The 16,646-nt window shown below is 39.4% G+C and overlaps 1 protein-coding gene across 3 annotated transcripts in view; it reads left to right on the top strand.

Moving 5' to 3' along the window:
- pds5a (PDS5 cohesin associated factor A) overlaps positions 1–16,646 on the top strand; it is a 30,272-nt gene that overhangs the window by 1,094 nt on the left and 12,532 nt on the right. For all 3 annotated transcript variants that reach the window (XM_082535524.1, XM_082535522.1, XM_082535523.1), the window contains exons 2-9: positions 12–161; positions 12,198–12,401; positions 13,085–13,171; positions 13,484–13,581; positions 13,854–13,980; positions 14,077–14,157; positions 14,298–14,438; positions 16,429–16,544. In XM_082535524.1, the coding sequence (XP_082391650.1) occupies positions 51–161; positions 12,198–12,401; positions 13,085–13,171; positions 13,484–13,581; positions 13,854–13,980; positions 14,077–14,157; positions 14,298–14,438; positions 16,429–16,544 (965 nt within the window). In that variant the 5' untranslated portion in view covers positions 12–50. The remainder of the gene's footprint in view (positions 1–11; positions 162–12,197; positions 12,402–13,084; positions 13,172–13,483; positions 13,582–13,853; positions 13,981–14,076; positions 14,158–14,297; positions 14,439–16,428; positions 16,545–16,646) is intronic.

The following is a 16,646-nucleotide window of genomic DNA, read 5'->3' as shown; positions in this document are numbered from 1 at the left end:
CTGACCCATAGAGGCCAGTAAAAGACCGTGTGGACCATATATCAACAAGCATGGAGTTCCCGCAACAGCAGAAACCGGCGGGGGAAGGAATCATCTATCCTCCTGGAGTTAAAGAGATTACGGACAAAATCAGTAACGATGAGATGGTCAAACGATTGAAGGTATGTTTAGTGGGCTTTCTTGCTCTAATAAAACACAATTTTCTGCTGCCCCTAACGTAATTTAAGAGTGTCCAGCCTGTGGCGCAATGCCAAAAAATCCTTCTAACTTTGTAAACTGCTCTATATTAAGTCATTATTGGCCCTTGTTGTCTTGGCTCTTATTTTGCTTGTAAACAATACTCCTTGTCATGTTGTTCCTACCAGAGTGTTTTTAAATTTGAGTGTGACACCATACAAAACAGGCGGGGGTATTGTTCATAGGCCTCAACATTTGCTAGGCTTTCATCCTATCTCCCCAGGCTGGAAAAATGGAATGGTCCCAAAATCTGAATGCAAGAAAAGCAAACATTACACACTGAAGCTATTTTTACTGCTGGTGAACAAAACAGAACAGTGAGTCATGTTTAAGTGAAATTTAAGAAGAGAACTGCAGTAATAAAACTGATTATAAACAAGAGTATTTTGACCTTTGTGGATGTAAATAAAACTTGAGGAGTTACCACATCTTTAAAATATGTGACAGCTCTGAACTAAACTAAACTAAATAAACAATAGTGTTAGGCCATACTAGAAGTACCTTTTATCTATTTTATTAATTTGGGGAAACTGTGTAAGCCCATTTTTCATACATTTGTGGGACTAAAATATATACACTCAATGGGCAGTTTATTAGTCATCCATTTAATTGCTTGTTAATGCAAATATTTGATCAATCCCATGGCAAAAACTCATTGTTTTGTAAGCATGTAGACACGGTCAAGACAATCGTCAGAACATGACTTAAGTGAAGAAAGATGATTTAAGTGACTTTGAACATGTTCGGTGCCAGATGGACTGGTATGACTATTTTATAAACTGGTGATCTGCTGTGATTTTTTTTTTTTTTCACACAACCACATTTTACAGAGAATTGCAATAAAAATATCCAATAAATAGCAGTCCTCTGGGTGAAAATGCCTTGTTGATGCCAAAGGTCAGAGAAAAATGGTAGGACTGCTTTGACCTTATAGGAAGGCAATGGTAACTAAAAATAACCATTGATTATAACAAAGGTATATAGAAGAGAAACTCTGAACCATTGAGACATTGAACTTTGAAACAGATGGGCTACATAAGACCACATTGCCTGCCTCTCCTGTCAGCTAAGAACAGGTCATCTGACTGTTGGGGTTTGTCTGTATTATTGTACAGTATTTACTATACAATATTATGCACCTTAAGGCGATTTTTGTTGTGATTAGGTGTTATATAAATAAAACTGAAATGAAACTGGGGCAGCGTGGAGTTTGCATGTTCTCCCCATGTGTTTGCGTGGGTTCTCTCCGGGTACTCGGCCTCCTCACACAGTCCAAAGACATGTAAGAAGTGGGGTTAGGTTAAATGGTGATTCTAAATTGCCCATAGGTGTAAATGTGAGTTTGAATGTGGTTGTCTGTCTCTATATGTTAGCCCTGCGGCAGACTGGCGACCCTGCCTTTCACTATATGACAGCTGGGATAGGCTCCAGCTCCCCCACGATTCTGATAAGGCTAAGCGGAAGAAAATGAATGTAATGGAATGAATTGTAATTGAAACTGAGTTCCACAAAAATAATGCAACATAATATTACCCAACATAAAATTTGAGAAATTTTCTTAGCACACTGTGGGCCTCTTAGTATCAACTAAGACTGTTTAAACTCAACAACCTTCTTGATTATTGTTGGTGTTCAGCTCCATCCATTTATGAGCACAGTATATCAATCGTCTAATGGTTGCTTCCAGCAGGACAACACAGCATGTCGAATTATCTCACCGTGGTTTGTTGAACATGACAATGAGCTCACTGTAGTCAAATGGCCTCCAGTCACCAGATTTCAGTCAGCTGTGTCATCAACTGCACATTCACCTGAGGATTTTAAAATAGAACAAAGAAAACTGACAGGTCATTATTACATTTATTATATTCCTGGCCAATTTGTACCCAGCAGCTATGCAGGGACATTATATTATATATCAGTTGTGATTGTGGCCGCCTGGAAATTTCCAGATTATCTTTTTTTTAGCCCTGTTTGTGGTCTAACCCTCACCTGAGGGAAATGGGAGTTCCTTAAGTGCTCACTCCTCTGTTGTGTTTATCTGTTATTTGCTAACTGTGTCTGGAATTCAATCTGAGTGGACATTTGGATTTTAGAACTTATTTATTGGTAGCTGCTGCAAGAAGTAACTGCATCCAAGGCTGACTTGTGAATTAAAACAGTAAAGTTTTGGACTGGAGAGCTAAGCAATAACCTAGAGCTCACTAGAGAGTACTGTAAAGCTAGTGGTGGCTGAAGATTGTGGCGAGTTCTCTATAGGTGTATCACTATCAGTAAATAACACTTAACACTGCCGTATGGTTATTCATTATAAAAAATACACATTAGAGGTGTTTTAATTGTGTGCATTTAACATTTATATCCACAATTTAAACAGTCAGCAGTTTTAAAGTCAGCATTTCTACTTTTTTTATTCAGGGGTCCTGTGATTCCTTTTAATCATATTAGAGTGTTTACCACGTTAAAAATGGTTTCCGGACAGCAGAGAACTGATTAGAGTGACCATAAAGAACACAACCCCTGGCCTTGTCAAGTAGGGCAAATGTACTGAATGGCAGGGTGCAGACTGTATAAGACAGATGTGTGCAACCGTTTAACCTGTGCTGGATCGGAAAGTTTGACATTAGATCTGCAGTAGGGGTTGCATTGTACTGTGCTGCCAGCAGAGAAGTTAGTGTATTTTGTTTTAGAAGGGTTTTGATGTCATTTCCTGTCTTTAAATTTTCTAGACTTTAAGTTGTGTGGTAAAATTATATAGTCGTTGTGTATTTTCTAGTTGTAGGTTGCACAGTGTTTGTGATATATTGTAGGTTTGTGTTATAGTGTAAATAAGTACTATATCAAACTCTTGATTGATGTGAGACCATGATTGTTCCACATTTAAAAACAGCATATTACTTTTGTGACCAGTTGTGGCTGCAGGTTTCTTCCTGTTAAAAGTGAGTTTTTCCTTCCCACTGTCACTAAGTGCTTGCTCATAGGAGGTTGTTTGATTGTTGGGGTTGTCTCTGTATTGTTTAGGTCACAATATAAAGTGCCTTAAGGTGACTGTTGTGATGATTTGGCACTCTATAAATAAAATTGTATTGAATTGACATATTGGCTGCTTTCAGTCTATTAAATGGTACTTCATAGGTATTGCTGTCAAGGTAGCCTGCCAAACCACTCACTGTGTTGATCTGTTTGTCGAGAAGACATTATCTCTGGCTATGAGTTAAGCTTGTGTCGATCCTGTGTAACACGTTCCACAGATTTCAGGCTGAAGTCCTGGCAAGTACGGTAGTGCAGAATTAGAATTGGAAACCAGGTGACTCAAAGTGATTTAGGTGTAATCTGGTACGTGCAGTGCTTATGTAGCTGTATTTTTTTAAATGCCTTTTATTACTACTGAGCATTTATTTTGTACATGTAGTCCTAAAAAATATCAACATGCCTCATTTTAGAATTTACTAAAAAAAAAAACAAACCTGGGTTTGGCTGTTTAATAACTGAGAAATGGCTTTACACTTAAGGCATGTTTAAAAAAAATAGCAGTGGTGCCTATTTCTTGAAGAAATTCAGGTTTCAAGTAGGGCTGGGCGATATGACCCAAAATTCATATCTCGATATTTTTTAGCTGGATGGCGATATAAGATATATATCTCGATATTTTTTTAAGCCATAAAGTAAGAACAAAAAGAGAGTTCTTAGTCAAAGCTGTGTCCCAGATGTCACACAGGCACTTTTATTAACATACAGCACAGATGTACATGAAAAATTACTCAAAAATAAATTATGAGCATTCATTAAATAATAATGCTCCATGAATAAAATAAAACAATGTTGTTTTTGTGCATAACAAAGAGCTCACAATTGTGCAGTCAAAATGTAAACTAAAAGACGCTGAGCGTAATAACAAAGACAGACAGATTTCACAGCAGCTCTATTTCCAAGTTTTACTGCGTGACTGACAGCCTGGAGTTTGAAATCCACTTCATAACCACGTACGTCTCTTACAGGTGCTATTTATGGTCCTTATACACACACAATACGGTAATATTACGTTGAAGCACAGTACGTATCACTCCGCGAGGCTCCTCGGTAGCCGTAATGCGCCGACAATCTATCAAGCGGTGCAGCTCCGTAGCTGACCAAAATCGTACTCAAACATTTTTGACAGATTGCTGAGCGCCGTGTTCCACATAAAATCGGCTCGCGGCCATCAAGCACAACCAGAATTCATACATAAGGCGCGCTGTCAACTTTTGAGAGAATGAAAGGATTTTAGGCAATGCAGCCCGTAGGGACTAGCGCGGTTAGCTCGTTAGCATGGTTAGCTCGTTAACACGTTGACGCCGTCCAGCCCCACGCATGGGGTGATGCGCAGTAACTCGTTAACGGAGATTTGCCGTGTCCATCTTGTCGCTGCCTGCACGTGAAGCGATGGGGGAGGAGGGGGAGTTGTGTTCAGTGAAGGATAGAGGCGAGGCGGAGTAATGTTGCGTAGAGATAAAAGTAGACGAAAGAGAGGCAAACTTGCGGCTCCACAACTATAAGTATAATGTAACATAGGCTATATCGATATAAAGGATATTGTCACATCTTATATCTCGTATAAAAATATGTCGATATGTTTTAAAAACTCGATATATCGCCCAGCTCTAGTTTCAAGGATAAAATGTTATGCTTTATGCAACATTGGTATTCATCAGATACGTCTAAAGCACGCACTGAGAAAATTTGTTGTGATTCAGAATTTAAAGGAGACGGAAAATCAGTGCCAATATCTGTCCTTACTCATTTTCTCCTATTTTGACATGGCTGCATTCACTTTGTGAGCAGCAAAATGCTTCATGTGTGGGAGTAGCTTACAAGCTGACTCTGTATTAGCCAGGCTTTAAAGATGAATCAAATGGAAAATGGCTATCTCATCCTGTAATAAAACCCTATTCAAGTTGTTGGGATAATATTAATGTTTTTATTTCTATTTATTTATTTTAAACAAGCTTCATATAACATATCTTTTTTTTATTGATAAAGACACATAACAACTTTAAAGTTGTTATGTGTCCTTCCCACCAAACATTTATGGCTTTGGTTTGGGGACTTTTAGTGACCTTCAAATCCAATGCATCCTTATGGGCTCTGCAAGAACAGTCTGCTTGAGTCAAACTCTGCCACCATGCGCTGGCACTTTGACCATTATTTTCACCACCACAGTTTTTTTTTTTTTTTTTTTTTTTGTTTGTTTGTTTTTTGTTTTGAACTGTTTGTCTTTATTTCTGTTAATGTTAATGTTAATCTTAGTAACATGCCGTTACTAAGATTAAAAAAAGCATCGTGTACAGCATCTGCTTATCTGTGGTTTTTTGCTTGGGTATTTGGCAACTTGGAGAGAAGGATTTTGGGTGTGCAACCTATGCAGATGTGCTTGTGTGCAGTCCTTCACAAAGACCACAGCACATAGCACCATCTCCATTGGGCTATGTGTAGGTCGAATGGTGACTGGTCAAAAAGTGGACCTGAACAGGAAAGGGGGGCAACAATGGAGTTTGCAGAGAAGGAGACAAGTGCATAAGAAGCAGCATGAAAACCACAAAGTAGCTGCAGGGGACAGATTTTATTGTTTTTAATACTTCAGCTATTTATGTTATGACATCAGTCCTCTCTGTGGTTGCCTGAAAGACTAACAACAACACAAACAAGAGCAATGCTATGCATATGACCTAATTGCGAAAAATTTCTTTATTCTACAGTCACACTAGGAAAAACTGTTGTTGGAGACCATTGCGTGACCACAGTTATTGTGACTATATGCAATGAGCTTGTGTACTTGTTGCCTTTGAAATGGTTGCTTCAAAGATGAGGACCAGGTCTGAGATCACTCGCAGTTTGTTGATGCCTTCAAAGCAACTTTAGGTGTCCCTCCACAGTGGTTGCTTCTCTCAGCGCTGTTACATCATCATACAGATGCAGACATTTATGCCCGTTGTTAAGGCACAAGAAGCCACAGCGGTATTCTCCTAAACAATCGGTGTTGCCACTCAGACAATATTGCGTTAAACGCCCTGATAAACGTGCATAACTGACCGACGCACAACAAAGATTGTCTCGCGATACAGGATGTCATGTCAAAATCGTGACTTGGCTAGCATAAAAAGGCCCTTAGGTGTGTTAAGAAAGTAATACAACAAGATTGAGTCAAGTTGGCAGTTGTAATCTGTTTTTGATAAATCGACAAAAACTTCAGATCTATTGCCATCTGCATGCACAGAATTTCACATTTGCGACTTAAACCTCTTTTCTATTACTACCTAATTGGGTCGGTTCACTATGACTCACTTCAGCTTTCAGGGTTTTTCATTAGGTCATAGTGTCTGGTAGGGCTGCCACAAACGATTATTTTGATAGTCGATTAGTCACCAATTATTTTTGCGATTAGTCGACTAATCAGATTGTGCATCCATTGGACATAAAACATACAGCTTATTGCACCAGTAGAGCAGGGCGATATGGCCAAAAATATTTATCACGATATATATTTGAAAATTTGCGATAACGATATAACTGACGATATAATTGATGCGAGACAAAATACAACTCCACAACATTACTAGCGCAAAAAGACAACCTTCCATTTATTTTCACTTAAACAAGAAGCTGTTTTTTATGTACATTAAAGCTTTATAAAAATGTAACAGTGCAAATGCAAATGCCTTGCTGAAAGTTTAACCAAAAGGCATTTCCAGTAGAAATGGGCTGACATATCCTGAGCATAACCATGTATAATATCCACTGAAGTTAAAAAGAGGTGCTTTGCAACATTAAACTGCAGTGTGCAGTACGCATTTTTCGGACCATAAGTTGCACGGGATTATAAGGCACATTAAGCGAAACAAAGCAGTCAGATAAATCAAACTTTATTAAACTCATTCTTCTTGCTTCCTCCACTTCTGTACCATTGATTCATTAATGTTGAATTCTCTGGCAGCTGCTCTGTTCCCATGTTGTTGCAGTATATTAATGACTAACCTCGTATTGTGGATGGATTATCTCAGTTGTTCTTCTGACTGAAGTTTGGTCCGTTTACAGCATCCTGCCATGCGATTGCATTTGTCTCTAACTATCAGAAACCTTAACGTTAACTTTTTTAAGTGGAAAAGTGTTAGTGTTCGTCCTCCAGCTTCACTGTTTATATTATGCTAACATAGCTGTGTTGCTAGCGATCACGTAGCACATCATTAAATACCAGCTAGCCCAACTTCAGTAACCCTATAAACGTCACTGCTGTTTAGTTTCCTGTCTTCATTTATGTTGGAAGTGATAGCAGAGCTGTACGTTTGATTTTTTTCAGAAATCTCTCAGTCAGAACATGCTAGCGAAACTAGCGAGCTAACTTCCGCTAGCTTCCTGCTAACTTCTAACTCCGTTAAATGTAATAAATTTTGTTTTCATGGATGCCTGGAAGTTAAACTTCATAGTTACACCTGGTAAAGCAGCAATGCTGATCGTTTTATTAAAGATGAAAGAATTTAGACAGTTTTTAACTCTCAGTGATGCTGCAGTGTTCGTTTGACCTGAAGAGGGGGTTTAGGACCCAGATTACTCCCAGATTTAAGAGCATCTTAGTCCGACAAATATGACAATAACAACGGCCGCTTGCATGTTCTGCAAAAAAATGTGCTTTGTCATGTATCTGACGGACAAACACCAAACCAGTTCCACATCACTGAAGTTGCACCATTTTTACAAACCAATTCTGGTTCATTTGTTTCACTCAACAATCGGCCATGTGCATATGAAAACAAAGCCACTGCGCATGCGTGTTTTACTCATATTCTATCGCGATATTTCATTTTCCTATCGTTGCCTAACATTATACCGGTATTACCGTGAACGGTATAATATGGCCCAACCCTATGCACCAGCATGCATCTGCTCTTATTAACGATCATTAGCTTACAGCTTTAAGTGTTTAAGGTATGTGCTAACTAAAAATAAAGACAACATGAGAGTTTATTAAATTTTAATGACATTTGCAGATTGTTTCGGTGAAGTTTAATCTGCTTGACATTTATTCAGCTGTGTAAAAACTATAACTTTAATCTCAGCCAAACCGATTTAATCAGGAACAAATAAAATACTAAAAAAAGCCAAACAATAACATTTTTAAGTTATCTAAGTGACTTATATATATATATATATATATATATCATATTTAACCTGAGTAGCGAAAGACGGCGGTGGGTTTGAAAACGGTTTGCCGGGAGTCCGGTGGTCTCACTGGCTCGTAACAGACATCTCCGAAAACGTCGGAGCGCTTTTGAAAATATGTGGTGTCTTGATAAACTGAGCAGATATTTGACTCAGAAAGAATAAATAGGAGTAATATTAAAACTAACTAGCTGCCACCATCGTTGGAAACTGAGCTGGGCCGTGCTATGAATTCTGGGACACAGCTTCTTCTTCGGGGTTTAACGGCAGCTGGCATCCTTGTACATGCAGTGCTGCCATCTTCTGTTTCAGTCCGTTATTACACTCTTAAATTCTACTACTTATTCCTGCGTCTTTTGGAATCTTACAAAGCGTCAAACGACGCGTCGACTATTAAATTAGTCGTCAACGATTTTAATAGTCGACGTAATCGTGACTAGTCGACTAATTGTGGCAGCCCTAGTGCCTGGTACAGGTCCTTTTTTAGTACCTACTCTGCCAGGGTTCAAAGTGGTCCAAGGTAATCCAAAAATGTGACGTTGACAGATAGCATGCCAGTGATTGGCTGGTCAATGGCGTCGCTCGAAGCGTCATAAGAGTATCTTGCTCTTGCGTTTATATAGAGACATAACCAGAATACAGCTGGTTGTTGACAATCTTCATAAACTGGATGAGAAACACTTGCAAACCTTTGCCTTCGTCTGTCTCAGAGTAATTGCAGTCAGTCCGAATTGATTACTTGGAGACTAGAGGTTAAGGTGGTTGAAAGTTCAACCTCTAGGTGACCAGCTGCTTGCTGCAATTTCATGCAAACAGTCTTGTCAAGCTGCATCTGACAAGACAACTTGTCAACTGCTGAGCACATAAACAGAGTGTTTTGGAGGACTTGGATTTTGAAGTTGCAGCTGTGATGTTTGGTACACTTGAGGTGCAATTACTAGGCAGATAAAAAATTCATCACGCCTTAATATGTCTTATTGGTTGTTTTTTCCAATTCTAAAAAGCGTTTTCTTAATTAAAATATTCCATCAGCCTTAAAATGTAACTATAAAAATAAAACTATAACCAAATTTTACTTCTAAAGCACCAACATGAAGATTTTCAGCACTTGTTACCAGTTAAAATCAACAGTCTCACTACAGACAAGAGTAAAATGTGAATAAAATTTAAAAAGTTGTGTCGTTAGACACTAAATGTCTTTACACATGCGCTGCTCTGTGGGTTTCTAATTGTTACCCAACAGAGGGACGTGCGAGAACACGTTTGGCGCAGTTGGTTTGGACATTAAACGGTCTTTAACCTGCGATCTTCCCACAAATGAGCCCATGTGAGCACAGTGCAAGTAACAGTTAGATCTATTCAAAGTGGGTGACGTATTTTCCTGCTGCACTCAGCCCTGTCAAACCACACAGAATATTTCCAGTTGTCAAAATGCGTCTGAAGTGGACTACTTCCTGTTGTGTACTGCATGTGAGAAAGGACAGACCTGGTTCTCATTGTAAGGAGTTCATGTGTGAAAACTACTCTGAGCTCTTGTCAGTCATCTCTATATGTGGAGGTGGCTACTGTCTCAGGCTGCTTCAAAAGTAGCCATTAGTCTATTTAGAGAAAGCTTCTGTTTTTTGTCTGTAGAAATTCATAACCAACATGCTGACGTGCAATGAATGGGAGTGGCTATAAATGTGGCTCTTGGACTTTTTGATTAGTTAGTTTGATAATGAACTCTGGCTGGTGTTTTACACATTAGATTTGCACAAGAGTAGAACTTGTGGTCTTGGATGATTTGAGTAAAACATTGTACTTGACCTGGCTTCACTGTTTCTACTGTCCTCTTTGTACTTGTTACATCAGTGTTATACTTAAGGCATCCATAGCCCACTTGGGTCTGTATGCTTTAGGTGGTCAAAGTGAACCTCTGTAAATGTCCACGTGCCTTTAGTTTTGTTGTAATCATGACGAATAGTCCGCAGTAACACTACACTACAAGGCCCTCACTATGCATTTGTTCTCCAAACAGACTCTTAAGAGGAAGGAGTTGAAATAAACATGTTAGAGGATAAAGTTGTGGCTTAATCATAACAAGGACACACACTACTCAGAGCATTCTTGATTGAAAATAATGAGGAAAAACTGGAACAGCACAGATGGTAGATGTTTAATTTGTAGTAAAGAGAGCAAACGTCCGTATCAGATTTGATTGATGATGCACCTGATTAAAGACCTGTGACTGTTAAAATTAAGGTAGGTAAAGCTTCATTAATAGCTGCCTTTGTATATACACAGAAAGGTTTTGAGCTGAAAGGACTTCAGCCTAATTTTCGCCTGACGTTTAGCAGTTGTAGATTCAAGAGTCAAGAACTTGGTTTAGCAGTTATTTGAAAATGCGTCACTTACATTTTATCACTGAACTAGAGATTTTGTTATATTTAGGTTGCAGAAATGCAAGTAAACAGTCCCACACATTTAGCGTGGAGGGCCTCAGCTCTGAGTAGCGAGTGTTCCAACAGAGAGTAGAGAAGCTTGGGGTGCATGTGCGAGTGTGTGTAGGAGTGAAAGGTGTGTATGTGTGTGTCTGTCTGTAAGAGTAATTGTGGTGCTCTGCAGTCTGCTGGAGCTCTTGGCCCATCCCCCACCCCTGCTGGCTGGTTATTGAGCTCTACTGCTATGCTTCAGCTGGCTCTCATACACATAAACACTCACGCACAGAGGAAGCAGCAGCTTAAAGAGAGATATCGTAGCTGTAAAAAGTCATTGGATTGATAAGACTGGTGTGAAGATAAGCTTGAGAAGCCAGTGTTTCATTTTACTGAGAAATAAAAAGGTCCTCAACTGAAGTTTGTGTTGTGTGATAATCCAAAGGGCAACGACAACATCAACACCGATGAGTGCTGGAAAGCTGCCACTTTCTCAAGTTGTCTTTTTATATTAGTCATTTAACTCTTTATAACCCACAGCATTGGTACCTCTTGTCATTGGTACCTCTGTTTCCTTAAATGTTCGAAGATAATGATGCCGTGCATCAATAATTTGGTCTTTCTTGTTTTAAAGCCCGTCCCAATTTCTATATTTGCTAGCCTGCTGAGCAGGTTGCTGATGTGGTGGTCCATATTATTATCCAGCTGCTTTGCTAAAGAAGACATCATCTCTGGGTTAGATGTAGTCCAGGGTCACCGTCTTGGAGCTCGGCTTTGTTGGGCTCCAGAGCAAAACAATGACTACCTTTATCAGCTGCAATCCAAGACAGTGGAGTTGTTGTTCATTTGCAGGTGTAGCTGGTCTAGTGGTCAGCCATACATCACAAAGTACATTGCAAATGTTTGTAGAGGAGAAACTCATAAATGGATAAGGAAAACGTGTGCCTCTCATGGCAGTACCTGTCTTATGTCATACAGATGAAAAGTAACCTGTCTGCTCTCTCTGGTGGATGTTTTGGTGAGACTGCTTTTCTATTAAGGGGATTAATTACATTACAATTGCATTGTATGTAAAGGCCATTCAGCAATTTTTGTAGAACTTCTTAGGGCGCATTCCCCATTGGCTTAGAGATGTTGCTGTTAGCCAGAAGGTCTGTAGTAGAAGGTTTGGGTAAGATGTAGCTCACCTCATACTTTTTACATACCTTTTTTTTCTATGACAAAAACACTGGAAACACAAGCAACTATATTTTGTATTTTGTATTGAAACATTGAAATATTCCACTTGCTTTATTTTTTTTAAATGCATGCATCCACCATTTCAACCTCCACCCTTGTCTCTCTGTTTAACAGATGGTGGTGAAGACATACATGGACATGGATCAAGACTCAGAAGAGGAAAAGCAGCAATACCTCGGCCTGGCACTCCACCTTGCATCAGAGTTCTTCCTTAGGAACCCCAATAAAGATGTTCGGCTACTAGTGGCCTGCTGCCTGGCTGATATCTTCAGGATCTATGCCCCTGAGGCTCCCTATACCTCCCATGATAAACTCAAGGTTAGATACCAACCTTGGACTGAACACTGTCTTCAAGGGAGTCTTATAGTAGTCCAGATTTTTGATGATTAGACAAGTTGAAATGACAGCTGTCATCAAATTTATGGACTAAATCAAAATATTGACTTTTGTTCACTTATTGGCCTGTTTCCTGGCTAATAGTTGAGTGTGTTTGATTGCTAGTTTATGGTGAACCAAAATGACCCTGAAATGTGCGTCTACTGTGATCTCATGCACACATGCAGGGTCATATTGGTTTGCCGGGGTGTGGCTAATGTTAAAACTGTTAGCGTCAGTGGCTTTCTTTCCTGATGGGTTAACACCTGCACCACATGTGGTTACACATTGCCCTTACTAGTGAGGGACCAAAGCTTAATCTCTAAGTTTAGTAATTGTGCATACCCCTTTAAAAATGTGCTCAGATCTTATTGAGTCCATTAATATCATTTTACATCAAAAGTAAACAAAATTGAGTTGTGAATTAATGACATGGTTGAATTTGCAGCAAGATTACAGCGTTGACGTCTAGTTCTTTCATTCAAAACCACGGCAATGTTATTTTCCCATGATGCACACCTCAAGTGAATATTGGTTGCAAGCCCTCCATTGAGCATCTTTGTCACTACTACTGTGAAACTTGTGTGTACTCAACAGCACTAACTCAATTTCCCAAAATTCCCTAGGACATCTTCCTCTTCATCACTAGACAGTTAAAGGGACTAGAAGACACCAAGAGTCCTCAGTTTAACCGATACTTCTACCTGCTGGAGGTAAGGTGCTAAAGGAGAGATCACTGTTTATGTTTGGAGCTAAAACTGTTTGGGTGACTAACAAAAAAAAAAAGTAATTAATAATTTAATCTGTTTTCATGGAAAATTTCCATTCTCTGTTTCCAGCTACTGAAATAGCAGGATATGTTACTTTGCGTTGTCATATTTAATAGTAAATATTTGATAGTATCATAAGCTTTTAACCATACACAGTCAGTGTGTTTATGGATTTTAGTTTAAGGTAAAGTACGTGGTAATAGTATTAACTGCTAAAAAAAACAGTAACATTTATGGCTTTGTTGTTTTCTATAGAACCTGGCTTGGGTGAAGTCGTACAACATTTGCTTTGAGCTGGAGGACTGCAATGAGATCTTCATCCAGCTTTTCAAAACACTCTTCTCTGTTATCAAGTAAAGACTTTTGTTATTGCTCGAGTCTGTCAAACTCTTTTTACACCAGAGTTTAAAATATGTAACTTGAAGGAAAACCGATAGATGTGATTTATTTTAGCATAAAGACATGTATGCTTTTAGATTTTACTACTAAATGGGATTATAATAAACACTGTATCAATTGTTTATAGTTAGTTTTTGATTATCATTATTATTGTTTTTATTTTTGTTTGTTTAATTATTCCTCCTGTTATTACACTGAAATGATTTCTGTCTTTCTTCCTTCATAGTAACAGCCATAACCACAAGGTACAGATGCACATGTTGGATCTGATGAGTTCTATCATCATGGAGGGAGATGGTGTCACACAGGAGCTGCTGGACACCATCCTCATTAATCTCATCCCTGCACACAAGGTAAACAGCAAATAACATAGCAATGTACAATATAAAATCAAAAGAATAATACACTTCACCGGATTTAATTTTCATTTTTCACCTTCTTTGGAACAGAATCTGAACAAGCAAGCATATGATCTTGCTAAGACTCTGCTGAAGAGGACTGTCCAGACCATCGAGACATGTATTGCAAATGTGCGTAGCGTCCTGCACTCAGTTGCATATTTTAATGTTTTACTTGCACCTTCTCCCTTGTATTTGGTTCGTTTAAATTTCAGTGTCTCTAACGTTTTGTTTTTTTTAATCTAATGCAGTGTTTTATTTTTCATCTTTAGTTCTTCAATCAGGTTTTAGTGATGGGCAAGTCATCAGTCAGCGATTTATCAGAGCACGTCTTTGACCTCATCCAGGAACTGTTTGCCATTGATCCTATGCTGCTTACCTCTGTCATGCCACAGCTGGAGTTCAAGCTTAAGGTGAAGACAACAATCACAAAACAGACTTTAACCCTGTTGTTGATTAACAGTATGCATTTTTAATATTATTTAACCTTTGTGGTGTTGGTGTTTAATGGGTTGTCAACTTACTGAAGGTTAAAGGAAAAGCGGAGGACTGTATTTGACTAATCTAGATTCATCTTAATGAGATTTGTTTTTGTTTTTTAAGTAGCATAAATCTTTTTCTGGCTCCAGAAGGGGCCTGTGCAGAATGTGATTCATTACCTTCATGTCCCTTGAGGAGTGCAGGCTAATGGTTTGAATTAGATTTAGAAAGAAGTGAGCTTACAGACCTCTGTTGGCCACTCAGTTCTGCTTGAGGCTAGTGGCCAAGGCTTTGTTTGCTTCCTCTAATATAACGTGCCAGAATCTTCATATGAAAATATCGATAATTTCATTAAACCTGGTTTTCAGAACACATAAGGAGGCATGAAATAAATAATATTAAAGTATTTCTTTGCATAAACCTTTTCTCTCTTACTGACCGTTGTGAGTTCAGCAATTTTACATATCAATGCAGCCATTTGTGACTCTCTTTGGGAGTACTTATGTTCACAATTTGGCAGCTGGTACCTTTATTTTATCCTGTTCATTTTCCTTAAAAATCGTCCGTGGTGGGCGTCCGTGGTTCAGGGGGTTGGGAAGCTCATCTTGTAACTGGAAGGTTGCCAGTTCGATCCCCAGCTCTGTCTTTCCTGGTCGTTGTGTCCTTGGGCAAGACACTTCACCTACCGCCTACTGGTGTTGGCCAGAGGGGCCGATGGTGCGATATGGCAGCCTCGCTTCTGTCAGTCTGCCCCAGGGCAGCTGTGGCTACAACTGTAGCTGCCTCCACCAGTGTGTGAATGCGAGAGAGAATGAATAGTGGCATTGTAAAGCGCTTTGGGTGCCTAGAAAAGCGCTATATAAATGCAATCCATTATTATTATTATTATTATTATTATTAAAAATCATCCATCCATCCATTTTCTTCTGCTTATCTGGGGCAAATTGCAGGAGCATCAGCCTAAGCAGAGAAGCCCAGACCTCCCTCTCCCCAGCCACCTCTAGTTTATCTGGGGGAACACACAGATGTTGCCAGACATGTTGAGAGATATCTCTCCAGCATGTCCTGGGCCACCTCCCGGTGGGACATATCCAAAACACCTCACCTGGGAGGCATCCTTGTTAAACCTTAACTGACTCCTTTCAATGTGGATGTCTCAAATAACTGAACTCATCACCCTAAGGGAGAGGCCAGCCACCCTTCAGCGAAAGCTGATTTCCGTCGCTTGCTCTGTGATCTTGTTCTTTAGAACAAGAAATCTTCATCATAAAATATGACCTGCTTTAATATATTTCAGTTTGTCATCCAATGAGCTCTGAAAATTTAGCGAGAGCAAGAGTCATGTGGTAGAGCCGATAAACATCAGCCACAGACATCAGTAAACCTAGTCATGTTTGATATCAGTCAGCAAGGCGATATCTGCCAAAACGCACTCTTGGCTGAGATATCAGTGCATCACTGAGGTTTCATCTTGCATCACCACTGAGTAATGACTCGTCTGTTATCTTTCATTCACTTTTCCTTTTCTTAGTTAGATGCTCAGTTGTTTTGTTTGTCACGCAGATGTTTTTGAAGACCAGCTTTTCTTGTATGAAGTCGTTTTTGGTCATGACATGACTCTTTGAGTGCCCAGTACCTTTACACCATCACAGTAAGCCACCTCTGTATTGAGTCTGCCGTCATAACTGAGCCGTTTCTGTAGATACTGTTAGAATGAGTGACCAACAAGTGGGAAAAAAAAATTCATACTTTAAAATAAAACTGTCTTCAAGGGAGTGGCTGAAACACACGCGCTGCTCTGTGTGTGCAGCAGTATGTGAAATGGGTCTGAGCACAAGATATGAACAGTATTAATAACAGCTTCAAGATAAAAGCTGCAGCCGGTATTAAAAATAAGTGTGTGTGTGTGTGTTGTGTTTGCAGAGCAATGATGGTGAGGAGCGTCTTGCTGTTGTACGGTTGCTGGCAAAGTTGTTCGGGGCCAAAGACTCTGAGCTGGCCTCGCAGAACAGACCGCTGTGGCAGTGCTTCCTAGGACGGTGGGTGACGTCAACACAGACATGAAGTAATGTTTTAAGCTGCCTCGATTCAGTCACGAGAGACACAGAAACGTGTAAAGAGATGGCATTATTGCAAAAATG

Source organism: Aulonocara stuartgranti (genome assembly GCF_965226115.1).
Source record: "Aulonocara stuartgranti genome assembly, chromosome: 6".
NCBI lineage: Eukaryota > Metazoa > Chordata > Actinopteri > Cichliformes > Cichlidae > Aulonocara > Aulonocara stuartgranti.
The sequence above is the reverse complement of the archived record's forward strand: the minus strand, read 5'-3'. Positions and strand labels throughout refer to the sequence as shown.